Here is a 15,827-nt window from a genome sequence, read left to right as displayed (position 1 = left end):
CGCTACAACCGTCTCCGAGAAAAATGTTTGTGATAGACAGACTGTAAACCGATTTTAATAATGTTTTGTTTTTCACAAAGCCTTAAAAATAGATAGACAGTAACCAGATTTTAGTAAGGCTTTATTTTTCCACAAAACTTCAAAAATTACAACAAATGTACTGAGGGGAGGTTATTGCCCTGTGCAACTTTTCCAGGTTGACTGTCTCCGGCACAGCTGTTGTCTGTCTCTGTATGAACAAATTTAGCTAGAAAGTCTCGAAAAAAGATATTATAAACAAAGTGAAGGACTAATGGCCTTATTAATTAAAAACAAACAAGCCATATCAATTTTACATTATTGGGTAAATCTATTTACAAAAAACGCCCCTTGAAATTCCAATTAAAAAAACACACGATCTCAATCATATAATTGCCTTAAACACAACACTACGCACATTTATTCCATTTGTTCATTAAAATTCCATAGAGAATAGAGCAATTGTGGAGTAAAAAACATAATAACGATCATCCATAGATAATTGGCCACATTCCTTACATTCTCGTGCCCATATTCGTTACAAGCAAGCAGATATCTGAGATGAAACGAGAAAAGATACATTATTAATTCGATCGACTATAGAACAACAGATAATAAGCACCTAATTAACCATTCGGAGCTCCAGTGATGCGTGCCTGGCGCAAGCCACATTTGGGGCCACACTTAATTACAGCCCGCCTTCTTGCTACCACTACTGAATGTTGCTACCACTTGCGATCGCTATACAGAGCCGTGATCTATTGGAGATAAAATGATAGACCCCTGCGTCATGTTAACGCACGTCCATTATCTTCTGGATTATCCGTTGGATTTACACTGAGCCGACATAGTTTATAATTATGAACACGGATTTTTGGAGGTGTTGGGGGATAGGAGCAGTCCTGTGAATGTTCAAAATTGCACCTGGGGTTATGAGACGATATCTAGACCTGATTTATTTCGGGATCACCATGGGTGGATTCAGGAAATCAGATGGCACTTCAAATGCATGGAAGGACATGCACTAGGATCGAACATTAAAAATCTGGAAGTTCTCCACCCCGCGCACTTACCACTAGTACACTTTTCAAAATATCCCAAATTTAACCATGACTTGCTGCCGCCTACGGTTACAAATACTTCCAGGCCCATTTTTTGCCAAGTATTTATAGAAATGCCATTAAACGCATCTCGCCCGTCAATTGATTTGAGAAATTCCTTATGTCGATGGAGGCTGATTACCATGAACCGCACCAAAATGCCTGGCAATATTTTTCGAGATTAAATTCAATTCAATTATTCAGTGAATAGCCGGAAATGGGGTTTTATTGGGCGCCATCCACCCATCCATTGATCTGACCTCCATGATATCAGTCAAATTGGCGGGTTGACTGCTTCATATCCCCAATTTCAAGTGGAAGATTGTTAGGAATGTGGATCTGGAACGTGTAGACGGTCTTGATCGGAAACACAATGAGAAGAAATAGCAATAAAACATGGAAAATAGTTAACAATTACCGCAGTGAATTCAATGTGAAATTCTGTTTTTGACGAAAACTTGGGTAAACAAAAATTTGTTTTTATTTTCTTTGGTTTTTCCATTGAATACGGACAGTTTTGGGGGCAGCTCAGTGCGAGAATTCGGCGATCTGTTCGATGATCAAACAAGAGCGCATACTTTTTCATGAAAGCGGCTCGTCATTTTGCTAATTTTGGCAGTTCTAAAAGTCACGTGGGGTTAATAAACTTTCGATTGGATCAGCTTCTTTTTAAAGAGAAGAAAACGCCAATTAGGGGGACAAATAATAAATTAAAAGAAGCTGCTGCTACCAAATTTCATGAAAATGCGTAAGCGTGTTGACAAATTTAGGTGGTGAGAGGCTTTGTATCGTTGCAATCTAATAAGTATGCAGTGACCTCAGAGTTTTGATAGGTTGAAATTTACAGCGCGTGGTTATGGGACGAATGACATCGTCGGTACTAGTCATGGTACTGTGGTAGGTTCTGATGAAATTAGATTAATCGATCGATAATTGGATCTTGGGGCTATATATTCGGAAATTTGACGCTTTACAAAAAACCTCCTCGTTATTTGCAAATAAATAACATCCAGTTTTCGCGAGCCTCTTTTGAGACCAACTTAGTAGCACCAAGAGCGTTTTGCATGGACCGGAAGAGATGGTAATCACTTGGTGCCAAATCCGGACTATACGGTGGGGGCGATAGGACATCTCATTCGCCCTCCCATAACTTCTGGCGGGCCATCAAAGATGTGTGAGACCGAGCGTTGCCCTGGTGGAACACAACACCATTCCTATTCCTATTCTTCCAATCCCACCAAACACACAGCAAAACCTTCCTGGGCGTCAATCCGGGCTTGACGATGGGTTGGGCCGGCTCGCCATGCTTCGACCATGATCTTTTTCGTTTGAGGTTGTCGTTCGTGATCCACTTTTCATCACCAGGCACCATCCGCTTCAAAAATGGGTCGAATTCGTTCCGTTTCAGCAGTGCATGGCAGGCGTTGATTCGGTCCAAGAGATTTTTTTTGCGCCAACTCATGTGGCACCCAACTATCCAGCTTTTTTTGGAATCCAATCTCCTGCAAATGGTTCCAAACGGTTTGATGGTCTATATTCAGTTTCTGGCCAATCGAGCGAATGCTCACATGCAGGTCTACTTGGATGATTTCGACGATTTTATCGGTTTTTACGATGATTGGCCTACCAGCACGGGGTGTATCTTCGAGATCCTCTACACCAGAACGAAATCGATCGAAACAACGCTGTGCTGTGTGAATCGTTACAGTATCGGGGCCATGAACTTCACAATTTTTTTCGGCCGCCTTCGTTGCATTTTTACCTGTCAGATAGTAAAAACGTAAAATATGACGAACTTCTTGCTTGGTGGACTCCATCTTTGACGCGCTATAACCTGAGACTAAAACGTACGATCACAGTATTGTCAAAGAGACACTTGTAGCACAGATTGTCGTCTTCAAATCGCCGTATAGTATAACCCGATGCGATGAGTACCACACAAGATATGTTTAAGTGTCGTCATCTATTGACAAAATATGACATTTCTTTTTCCCCAACCCTATATTTCGAGTTATCGACAATGATGACATTAGACTTGATATCCGTTTTTGCAAGAATGGTAAAAGTGGTAATGCGGTGATGATGTTGCATGTCCAATCTGTCAATGGGGAGTGTATTTAGCAACACTGAAAATGAAAGCTCGTCTTTTTCCTCCTTCTATTTCAACCACTGGATGATGCTTTTCGATAGCTTTTAGGCGACTGCTAAGGATAGAATTGGTGGACCTCCGCGCAGCCAGGTTGTTTGTAGACAGCCACAGACCTCTAGTTGGGCCATTGATGATATGTCTGACGATCGCAGTAACCAAACAATTCTAATAATGTCGAAGTCGATAAAAAATGATAAAAAAGCGTCTCCATGGCGCACGTGAGTAGTATGATTAACTTTATTACTTCCTCACGTTCTCTCTGCATTGGCAGCTTATAAAGCGCAGCCTATGAAATTCTCACCACCTCCCTCCATTAAAGGGAAGTAGTTAGATTAAACGGCGCCCAATGTGGGCATCTGCCCATACTGGGGTTCCATAATGTAAAGGAAGAGTGGACGGCTCAGCCTCCCGCTACCTATATTTGGTAGCATTATCGTGATCAATGCTTCGATGTTATATGCCTTGGATACTAGATATTGCACATGTGAAATGCTTGAGTTAAAGCTGCGGATGTATGTTTGTGTCCCGACTTTCCTTCATAAAAATGCTCCTTCATTCGCATAAAGCTTGACTTCCTCGAGGAGGCGTGAAATAGCCATCACCCCAATGTCGTTCGCGAAATCAATGAAGGCCACAGCAGTAGAGGGATCTACTCCGCAATGCATAATTATCCATAAAAGTGGGACAAGGAAGGAGCTTTGTTGGACTTCGCATGTCAGTCGATATGATTTCGGTCGTTCGTCTGATTCTCAGAAGAAAAGCCTATCGGCTAAGAAGTCGGCAATGATACGCAACTGGTAATATTTTGCCCCACTTAGCGAAATTGAAGACATTCTTCACATCGAGTGAGCACAGCATTTATCTTTGACGAGTATGGCTTTAGGTATGTTAGCCATCAGGTTAACTGCTTCCGTCCGAACTGATTCTCAGAGGGGCCGGCTTCCTTTTCGGCAGCCGGAAGTATTCTGTTATAGATTACCCTTTCTGAGAGTGATATTTAGAGAGCATCCATCTTCCTATCAGACGCCCTATTCCTAGAAAAGGTTACATCTACTGGTAGAAAGGTTATAACTGTGAACCCCCACAGTTAACCTAACAGCTGGATACCAAATATAACCATGGAGAGTAGGCTTTCGATTAGTAGTTTCCGCAGTGTGTATTGGTTTTGATATTAATTTCAAAGGGAGGAGTGAGATCCGAGAGAAGTCAATTACCTCAAGATATTGTTCTCAGAAACTACCCAAGCGAAAAATTGGAAAAAAATTATGGTGGTACATGGAGAATCTTGGCCTCAAAATACCCTAAGTTCTCAAAGTTACGATATCTGCACAAATATAGTTAATAATGGTGGATTATTTGATTTGAAAATTCACTTTTTTTTCAACCCCCTATATTCATCCTTGATCCGTACAATTATGCAGTAATATAAGTTTTAATATGAGGCATCACACTGAAAAGTTTGCTGGAAATCCTCGTATTATTAACAAAGTGATCGATTGCTACATTTTGCTCTGTTAAATGCCCCATCTGGATGGGGCTTTGTAATGAACTGATGGGTAATGCGATGGTCAGACGATCATCCTGAGTGGCCGAAGACGACCTAGAGAAAAGAGCTATCCGAAAAACCTTAAAAGTTGACGGTCGCCAATACTGAAGCTCCATCGGAACGCTTGGTCGACACATGCTTGCACGCCTCTGTGGGGGAGGGAGGTCTTTTGAGCGCTATGATCCCTCACGTATCATTATACAAAATTCACGTGTTTATACTGATGCGTTTGTCCGCACCGGATGTTGAAAATAACCGCACAACCATAGGGATTCGCGTGAGCCGAACGAGATAAACCAAAACGTGAGCTAAAACCTGAAAAATTACAATAAAAACAAGTCGGGCAACCGGAAGTTGGACTCTTCAGGCATGAAAGGTTTAGTGTATTTCTTATATAAAGACACATTAGTATGTAGTACGTAATACAGGGTGCGGCAGCATAACTTCCTTTTTTCAAAACTCAATAAAAACTATTGTTGCATCGGAAAATATTTATTTATTTTTTATAATGTAGGTACATGTCTAAAGTTTTTATTTACATTGTTTTGAAGATCAAATCTGTTAGGTGACGCCCTCCATTCTCCATACATTGCGTAAACCGATTTCTGGCGTTTGTCATGATTCTTGTTAGCATAGCAGGTGTTATGTTGGCAATTTCTTCTTGGATGTTCGTCTTCAAATCTTGTAGGGTTCTTGGACGGTTCACATAAACACGGGATTTCAAAAAACCCCATAGAAAAAAATCGCAAGGGGAAAGATCGGGAGAGCGCCTCTAATTGAGATAAGGCGCTCTGGAAAGTGTTCCCTCAAAACAGCTCTTGAATGCTCTTGAAGTGTGTGCTGTTGCACCGTCTTGTTGGAACCAAGTGTCCCCCAAATCCAAATTTTCTAGCCGTGGGAAAAAAAATTCTGAAGCATGTTTACATACCGGTCCGAATTCACTGTCACTGTAACCTCATTTTCCTCAAAAAACCAGGGACCAATAATTCCAGCTGTGGAAATTGCACACCACACTGTAACTTTGGGTGATTCAAAGGCTTTTGATGCAATTCTCGAGGGTTGGTGTCAGCCCAGTAGCGCATGTTTTGTTTGTTAACCGACCCACACAAATGAAAATGGGCTTCATCGCTAAAAAAACAATAGCACCCTCGAGAACGACATCAAGAAGAAGCTCACACGCGTTCATCCGAGAATTGAAGTCACGTTCTGAAAGTTCCTGCACTATCGCCATCTTATATGGATGAAAATGAATATCATCACGAAGAATTCTTCTCACAGAACGATCGGATAGTCCAAGGGCAGATGCGTGTTTGCGCGCAGAACGCCGTGGAGATCGCAACATTGACGCTCTCACTGCTTCAATGTTCTCAGGTGATCTAACGGGCCGAGGGACTCTAGTTCTTCCTTTCGTCGCACTTGCAGTTTGTCTGAATGTAGTGACCCATGTAACAATTGATTTGCGGTCTGGGACGGGAGCCAACGGGACTAAATTAAAGCGATTCCGAAATGCACGCTGTGTTGCAATAACCGAACATCCGCTTGAAAAGTAAACCTCAACGGCAAAGGCACGCTCCTCACTATTCCAACGCATGATGGCGACTGAACCGTGTCGGGACAAAACTTTATAGTATCCCCTTCCCCCCCGCGCATTTTAAAAAAGGAAGTTAAGCTGCCACAGGAGGGAGGGCGGTATTTCAGGGCCCAGGTACCATATAGTGCAGCCTCTTGACTCGGGTTTTTTTGGTTCGGTAGTTTCTGTGAATGGGTCCGTTAAAGAAATGATCACTTTCGACCCCCGCACTCCCCACCTTTCCAACAAATGTTAAATCTAAGACCGGATTCGGAAAGTACCAACCTTTCGTTTGATACCCCACGTGATTATAATTGGTGAAAAAAAAAATGTCACATCCCTTTTGCATGTATGGGGACCGCCCCTTAAATTCAACGTAAGAGGATGTAATGCACTGTATGTGTGAGCGTTCACAGTTCCCACGTTTTCACCAAATTTGGTGTCAATCGCTATAACTGTCTCCAAGAAAAATGCGTGTGACGGACACGCAGCCATACAGACTGTAAACCAATTTTAATAAGGTTTTGTTTTACCAAAAAAGGACGGTTCGACTGCGCGCGTAAATCTCCAGACCCGAGTGCCGCGATCGAACGAGGGAGATCCACGACAGATCACAATTTTGATCCCTGTTTTTTCTCCCTCAGATGTTTATTGAGGCGCGGCCCCTGAGGTTTCCTTCCTTCCTTGACATCCTCAGGCCAATATTCTGCAGGATGTCACTAAAATATGGGAGTTCTGCGGGGCTAAGAAGAAGGAGCGACGAAGGGGGCCTCAAATGAAAAAAAAAATAATTATACTTCATGACGAAGTATATTTCCATATAAAAGCGATAAATGGGTAAATAACAAAATAAAATAAGGAGAATTCAAGAAGAGCAATAAAATAGTAGATAAATAAAAATTGTGATAAAGAATAGAAAAAAGAAAAAATACATAAAAATAAAATAATAAAAAAATTTACACACCATTTTTGCATGTAACTCACTCTATGCGTGAGTGTTCACAGCTTTCACCTTTCCACCAAATTTGATGTCAATTGCTACAACTGTCTCGAAGAAAAATGCGTGTTCCGGACAGACAGATAGGTACCTTTCCCCCCGGATAAAGGGGAGCGCAAACAACACAAGCAAGCGTTAGACATTTACACCATACTTGCGGTAACGGAGGAGGAACTTGCGCAAATTTTCCGCAGAATTGGTGATAACAAAGCACCCGGTCTGGATGCTGCTCCAAATAGAGCTCTTAAACTTGCTGTTAAGACCAAACCCGACTAGTTTATCAGCATATTTGAAACGTGCATGATGGAAGGAGTTTTCCCCGACCCGTGGAAGAAGCAAAAACTAGTTTTGCTCCCGAACTCGACTTGCCCCATCGACACGATAGGAAGGATGCTTAAAAGGGCCATCTACAATAGACTGTTCCCGCGACAATTTGGATTTCGACAAGGCCACTCAACAATCGACGCCGTAGACGTTGTTTTGAAACTGGCTCGAGACGCGATGTCGTCTAATAAATCCTGTGCCGTGGTGACGTTGGACGTCGAAAATGCGTTTAATTCCATTAGCTGAAAGTGGATAAAAAACTCACTGGCTAAAACGGGTGTCCCTAATTATTTGACTTAGTTCCTCGAAAGTTACTTCTCGAAGAGGATACTTTGGTACGATGCGGATGAGGGATCCAAGCAGTACACCGTCACCGTTGCGAAACAGCCTAAAGACGTTGAAATGTACACACACGAAACCATTAGCGCCAAAAAAGCATAGCTGGATTTCAAGAGACAACAAGACTATGCCTATGAGAAAGCGGCAAACACCAGCGTATCATTAGCACGAATGATGCCTAACATTGCAGGCCCAAGATACAGTCGTAGATTATTTGAAATAATAAAAACTTGTTTTTCCTATTCGCTAGTATTGATTTTTATTTTGCAAATACCGATATTTCGGGAACTATTTGTTCCCTTTATCAGTGCTGACTTGTTACAGTCAGATAGTCGTAGATTAGATGTGGCCGGAGTGGTTCGCTCTACACTACCATACGCGGCACCAGTTTGAGAGGAAGCACTAGCATGTGAGAGTAATCGAAGGAGGGTAAATATGACTTAGCACTTAGTGCCGATAACAATATCAGGCGACGCAGCGTGTATTATTGCGGGAATGATCCCGATAGATAGATAATTTTCCCTTTTATCCTGCATGTGGTTGCACATCTGAGGATTCGGAGCATGTTATACTCCAATGATTTTAGTCAGATAGGAGGAGCCTAGAAGACTCCCTAAAAATCAACCTAAGCCCACGGAACATCTTGGGAGAAATACTGAAATCGGAGGGAGACTGGTGTACGGTGAACTTCGCAGTCAAAAGTATATAGGAGGAACTTGGAAAAGCCGAACGCGCAAGGAGGACGTCAAGAACGGAAGGTTTGGTCTCTTAAAGTCCAGCCCACCCCGCGAAGCGTTTTCTGTATTTCTTAGTACGTAGCGCGTAAATTTATGCATATATTATGTGAGAGTGTCCACTTTCGGCTGATATTGACATTTATAGTCTTGAATTTTCAAAGAAACAACAATTTTGACGTATTATAACTTTGTTCATCATAGTACGATTTCCACCAAGCTTGATAAGATCGTGCTCTATATTATAGCCTACATCACTGCAAAATTTTGTGGTCCTAGGATGAACCTAAAGACGGTTTCGCAGCCAATTACTAAAAATTATGATAATATACTGTTATGAACTTTATTTGAACAGATATCGGTATGGAAGGTATTTCGAAGCGCAGGCACCATATAGTGGCAGTATTCTGATTTTTTTCAGATTTTTCGGTTGGGTAGTTTTTGAGAATGGCGCCCTTAAAGAAATGGTCATTTTCAGCACCCGCGCACTCCCCGCCTTTCTAACAAATGTCAAAACTAGGACGGGCTTCGAAAAGTACTAACCGAGACCTTTCATTTGATATCCGATATGACTATATTTGAAGAAAAAAATATACACGCGCCTTTTGCATGTACGGGGAACCTCGGAGAGCCTCGCTAAAGCATGTGACGCGTCCATGCCTAGGAGGTGCTCATTCCCTAGTAGAGGACCAAACTACTGGTGGAATGATGAACTAACTGGCCTTTAATTAGCCTGCCAACGAGCCAGAAGAGCGGCTCAGAGGGCGCAGGTAGAGTCGGTAAGAGGCAGAAAGAGTGCGCCTGTAAAGCAGCCCGCAAAACCCTCAAGCTCGCGATCCAGCGAAGCAAGAGGAAATGTTTAAGGAGCTCTGCTCAGAAGCGGACGTGGGGAGCGCTTATAGAATCGTGATGGGACGATTCAAAGGCTGTTCATCTCCGCAGACCACGTGTCCTACCCTCTTGTTGAAAATCATCCAGGGGTTGTTCCCCCAGCAAGAGGAGAGCACCAACCCATTCTAACCGCCTCTGAATGTGACGGCAATTCTCCCAGTCACCAGACAGGAGCAGCTGGAGATCTGCTGTAGAATAGGAGACAATAAAGCGCCGGGCCTGGACGGAGTACCGAAAAAGGCCCTTGAGCTTGCAGTGAAATCCTGGGCGGACATGTTCACTGAGTTGTTCGAAGCGTGCATGCCCGAGGGAATATTTCCAGCGGCATGGAAGCGGCAGAAGTTGATACTTCTGACGAAACCTGGTAAACCTCCAGGTGAACCATCCACATACCAATCCATATGTCTTTTGGACACTGTGGGGAAAATATTAGAGCGCGTAATCTATAATACATAACCCCCGGTTGTTGAGAGCTAAGGCGGCCTTTCAGATCGGCAGTATGGGTTCCGTAAAGCCAGGTCAACCATAGATGCCATCAAATTCGTTACTGGCTTGGCCGAAGATGCAATGTACGGAAAGGGTAATACCAGCAAATATTGCGTAGTAACCCTGGACGTGAAAAATGTATTCAATTCGGCCAATTGGAATCTAATACGGGAATCCCTAGCGAAGGTTGTTATTCCCGCCTATCTCGCTGCTATCGTCAATAATTATTTAACTGAAAGGAGGCTCTGAGACACTGATGACGGACCCCAAGAGTACGTTGTTTCCACGATGTACTTAATCTTTCCCTCCCAGAGGAAGCCACAATGGTGGGCTACGCTGACGACATAGCACTGGTTGTTGTCGCAAAGCATCCCAAAGATGTTGAGTTATACCCAAGCCTGGAAATCAGTGTTGTTAAAAGGTGGCTAGAGAGCTCTGGTCTGACACTTGCGGAGGAAAGAACGGAAGCCGTCCTCATCACTAAGTGCCGGAAGAGAAGTTACGCCTGCATTAGAATCAGGAATCATATTATCACTTCCAAGCCGACCATCCAATACTTGGGGTTGGTGATAGACAGGAAGCTCAGCTATAAGCAACACGTACAGTATGTTTCCGATAAATCATCCACTTCTAGTATGGCCTTGACGAGGATGATGTCGAACGTGGGAGGCCACGGCATACCTCTAGGTTGCTTATAGCCAGGGCGGTGACCTCAATCATGCTCTATGCGACGCCAGTTTGGAGAGAGGCGTTGCGGATATCAGTTAACATTAACAAACTGAGTGCAGTCTACCGGAGGATAGCCCTAAGGGTATGCTCTGCTTTCAGGACTGTCTCAGATAATGCAGTATTCGTCATCCCTGGAATGATACCGATTGAGTTTCTCACGGAGCATAGAGGATATCGCCAATTCCTGCACAAGTTTAAATTGGAGACCTCTCCCGATTGTCCAAATTGCGATAGAATCACAGAGGACTCAGAGCATGTATTCTTCCACTGTACGAGATTTGTTGAAGAAAGGAGGAATTTAGAGGGGACTCTAGGAGAGGTGCTGGTACCAGAAAATCTGGTGCCGAAAATGGCAGGACATCAAGAAAATTGGGATGCTGTCAACTCAATCCAAACCAAACTGCGATAGGCTGATGGTTCCACGGGGCAGAGAGGGAGTCGGGGGTGGTTTTAGTGGGTAAAAATCCCACACGCTGTCTAGACTAGTGTCTTTTGAAGATTTCCACCTCCTGAAAAAAAAAGACAGACAGTAAACCCAATTTAATAAGGTTTTGTTTTACGCAACAAAAATCATCCAAATTGTTCCGCGAAAACGCTGTAATAAAAGCTAGACATTTTGGAATTTAATCTATTCAAATTCTCGTATTAATTCAATATTGTTCCAATTATTACACAACTTCCAATATGAAAAATATAAATATAAGCCTTATCAGTTTCCAAAAGATTATAAATATCAGTTTCTTATCTTTCCCAATATATTGCTAACTAACTATCAAAAACTACAATTTCTTTCATCACTTCTTTCAGAAACTATTCAATTTGTCTTGTAAAACTAAGAAACTTTTTTATTATCACTCAAAGCCAAATAACTAACATCCAAGGCCTCGCTGATAAGATAGACGCCCCTTATTCTACCGTCACCAAATCACCTTACGGTAGATAAGTTTTTTTAGGTCTTCTAATGTTAGTTCTAGTTTTCTTATCGCATTCTTTGTTGTACTACGAAGCAAATTAGCTCATCACTATTTTTATTTCTCTCATTCCAGATCTACCAGATTGTAAAGAAGTACAATGTCCACTCGTAGAGACTATCAAGTGTCCACCAGACAGCAACGCTCGCATCATACAACCCCATTTGGTGGTTGCTAATGGAAGTGAAACTAGCAATGTAAATAATTCGTCACAGACGAACCTCAGAAGACGCCGTGATCTCGCCGCACAGGCTGTAAATATAACTACAGATACTCCAACCACAGATGGGGTTCCCACTGTACAACCGACAACCGAAGATGCAGCTGCAACTCATGGACTGGATGTTGCAACAAACTCGGTGGATCTTCCACTTATTAGTCAAGATGTTCCTGAACGTAATCTTACTGAGCAATGTTGCCCCACAGCTGAGTGCGTTTGCAATGAAATTTGCCACATCCCATCCTGCTTCAACGCTTCCCTGGTCCTTATTGAAACCAAGCCACGATCAAACATACCTGGAGAGTGCTGTGCGGAATACACTTGCGGTTTTGAGCCCAACTGCGCGCAGGTCATCAACACCAATGGGTCATGGCTTATCGATTGCCAGGTCTGTGAATGCGTCGCTGGTCAAAGGATTTGCCATCGATCATGTGATGAAATTCGCCCCGGTCCAGCTAATTGCCTTTCGCAAACTCTAAAAAGGTCATTTTCAAACGGCGAGTCCTGGAAGGAAGACGAGTGTACCACGTGCGAATGCGTAAGTGGGGAGAAGAAATGCCTGACGAGCTTCTGCAAGGCCCTGAATTGTCCGAACAAAGTGAAGCTCACCGGTGAATGCTGTCCGATGTGCGTTGATGTAGAACCTGTGCCTGAAGTGGTGAGCACATCTTCTCCAACTACCCCATTGCCAACTATTACCGAGGGAGTATCACCAGTGGTGCCGCCTTGTGCCAATCAGGACGAAAGGATCGTTCATGTTGTCGAGTCAAAGAACGAAAATTGCATTCTATATGCAATTATTGCGTTCCTGGCGCTGATTGCCATGATTTTCATCGGGTTATATTACCATGAGCGGTCCAAACAACGATCATACCGGCCCGTACCGGTTTTCGATTCGAACTTCAATAAAATTAAGTCGAATATATCGTCGTAGGTTTAAGGATAATCTGAAAGTGAAAAATGATTCAGGTATTTTCAAAGTAATCTTGTTTGAATTTTCTCTTTTGTTTAAAACAATCAATAAAAAGGTTTGTTAGCCTCTCAAAGAACAGATTCAGATTCATTAACACTATGCATCGAAAGTGAAATCTAAAACTAAACCAACTTTGAAAAAAATATTGAAAGATTGCTGGAAGAGAATGTCCTGTGCCGTTTCACGATAATCTTTTATTTACAAGTTTATCTTCTGTTGCAAATTCGCAATCACAGGGTCAGTATTACATGAGTATTTGTCAAGTTTGAAGTGATTGATTCATATCAACTAGATCTTTGCCACAAAACTAACTTAAATTTAAATTTGACAAATCGTCGGATAATTATTGACCATATAAATAATATATTCATTTGAAAAATATACCTCATTTCTATTATAACGAAAAAAATTTAATTTTTCTATAAGATTTACTTATTTTTATTTAGTAATTAAATAACTGATCAATAGCAGGAAAAAATACATGGTAGCTATAAGATGGATGCTATTTACTAGAAGCTGTCCTAGCTTAACGGGAAATATTTGATCTTTTAAAACAAAATAAAAATAGTCCGCGTTTTTCAAATTATTCTGTTTAGCAATAATTAAGATACAAAATCCAGCTTTTTCCAAAATTTTGCCTTTTTCATACAAAAGAAGTATCAAAAGCATCAAAACATTATTGAAATAAATAAAATATGATAAGTCGTTTCATAATTTATTCATCAAATATATAACACTTTTGCACAGAATCTAATTCTGCGCAATTTTCACAGAATGCAATTCTGCGCAATTTGCACAGAATAAAATTCTGTATAATGTATGAACTGCCTTTAAAATATAAATATCATAGGATAAACTTTAGTTTATAATATAACATTATTCAACACGAGATATACATACTAAAGTAAAAATAATCAAATTCAAAATATTAAGTTAAAAAGATTTTCAGTTGAAGATAAAAATAAATCACCTTTTCTAGGACATAAATTATATAAAAAACGGAACTGTTGTGATATATGAATGTAAGTTATTTCTTCTTTTAATTTTATCCTATCCATAATTATTATTATTATTATTTTTTCAAAACTATATAATTACTTTTAAGTTTTAAACGCATACTACTAGGGTTTATGCACATGGAAAGGAATTAAATATTTTATCAACCAATTCAAAAGATAAAACTGAAAAAAGGAAATGAACATCTGTAAACTACTATTAATAAACTATCCAGTGAGTTAAGGTGAAATATACATATGTGTGTTTGTATTAATTAAAAAAATATACGATCGTTATATGGGAATTTTATTTTGGATACCCCACCATTTACAGATTGGAATAACTATCTTTGCCTGGAAAGTAACCGCATTTGGCTGGCGATGATTCTAATTGTACTTGTCTAATTGTTGGCATTTAGTCAACTGAAGAGCATGATTATTCAGTGGAATTGTCTCCAAGGGAAAATGCTGTCTAAATTATTTAGAAAATTGAATAAGGGGAAAACCATCAAAGAACTCTCTTATGATGAATTCCAGAAAAGCATCTGATTGCCTGATTGCAATTTTAGCGGGGAAAGGAACAGTAAATGCGTTAAAGAGTGAGAAAAACGTAAAATCTGTTAAAAACAAAAATATCTTCATTATTATTATAGGATCAATTTCCTGATGAGCACTTCAGAGCGAGTTAAGAGTCCAAAATAAGTGCGATACCCTGTCGAAAAGTGGAAAAACTTTTTAGAATAAATTTTAACGACTACAAAAGTCGAACTCTTTTCAGACAATAAATAGGGTTGCCGGCCCAAAGACTAAAGAACAGGAATCAGGCCCGAGTCTGCAGGGGACCAATTTGCTCTTGCCACAAAACCTCACCTCTGTACCATGAGAACTAGGATAGCACATGCTCCCGAAAAATTCCTGGAAAATTTACTTTCGGCTCGGTTATTTGCATTTTTTGGGGGGTTTTTGTTACGCCCGTATCGAGCTCCTTATAGGCTCAATGCATGAACATGTGCTCTACAACTTGGGAACTGTACCTCTTAATTGCGGCAGGGGTGTTAGATAGACTTCGCATCCACCAGTGTCATTCCAAAGTTGGCTATGAGTGTAAACCCGATCGCTTTTCTACCTGCGGCGAGGTTCTGATTGTAGTTCCCACGTCAACCCGGATCAAAAGGAGACTGTGGGCTTTTACCAATAGCTACCAATACCTACTTCCTGTTAAACCTCCAGCACCTTTATATCAAAACAAGAGATGGCCACTATCACCAACACATTATGAACCCACAAAGGAAGCCTAGGACTGGATTGATTTAAAAACGAAAGACACAGCAACGCAAAAGGACAAACGAATTGCGAACTTTCTCATGAAACTTACTCTTCCTGTACAGATCGAAAGCTGCTAACTAATACCCAGCCCCAATATAAAACTGACATCGAAGCGTAACAAGCAAACAAACAAACAAACGCTAGCGGGGGCCAATTTCCTGGACAAGACTGTTTATTATAGCGGAAATCCGGTCCTGTCTCCGGAGTAGGTTTTCCAGTCAGAGTAAAAATGAAACCTGCTGCTATCGGCTTTGGTAACATTGACAAACGGTTATGTACTCTGAACTTCCGAGGCAAATTCCAAAACTTAAGCCTCATCATCACTATATAGGAGACTGCAGAGTCGGAGAAAGATAACTTACTCGTATACGTCAGGTATGATACCAAATCATACTTGGAGATTTTAATAGCAAAATAGGGACAGACCCTAGGAGATAATGTGGTCAGAATTGTCCTCGC

General features: G+C 41.3%; 1 protein-coding gene across 8 annotated transcripts in view; it reads left to right on the top strand.

The window, feature by feature from the left end:
* The window catches only part of LOC119648046 (cysteine-rich motor neuron 1 protein-like), an 86,027-nt gene extending 71,688 nt beyond the window's left edge, over nt 1–14,339 (top strand). For all 8 annotated transcript variants that reach the window (XM_038049499.1, XM_038049501.1, XM_038049500.1 and 5 more), the window contains exon 3: nt 11,930–14,339. In XM_038049499.1, coding sequence (XP_037905427.1) covers nt 11,930–13,008 — 1,079 coding nt within the window. In that variant the 3' untranslated portion in view covers nt 13,009–14,339. The remainder of the gene's footprint in view (nt 1–11,929) is intronic.
* The last annotated feature ends 1,488 nt before the right edge of the window (nt 14,340–15,827 follow it).

This window comes from Hermetia illucens, chromosome 2 (assembly GCF_905115235.1).
Source record: "Hermetia illucens chromosome 2, iHerIll2.2.curated.20191125, whole genome shotgun sequence".
NCBI classification, from domain to species: domain Eukaryota; kingdom Metazoa; phylum Arthropoda; class Insecta; order Diptera; family Stratiomyidae; genus Hermetia; species Hermetia illucens.
The sequence above is the reverse complement of the archived record's forward strand: the minus strand, read 5'-3'. Positions and strand labels throughout refer to the sequence as shown.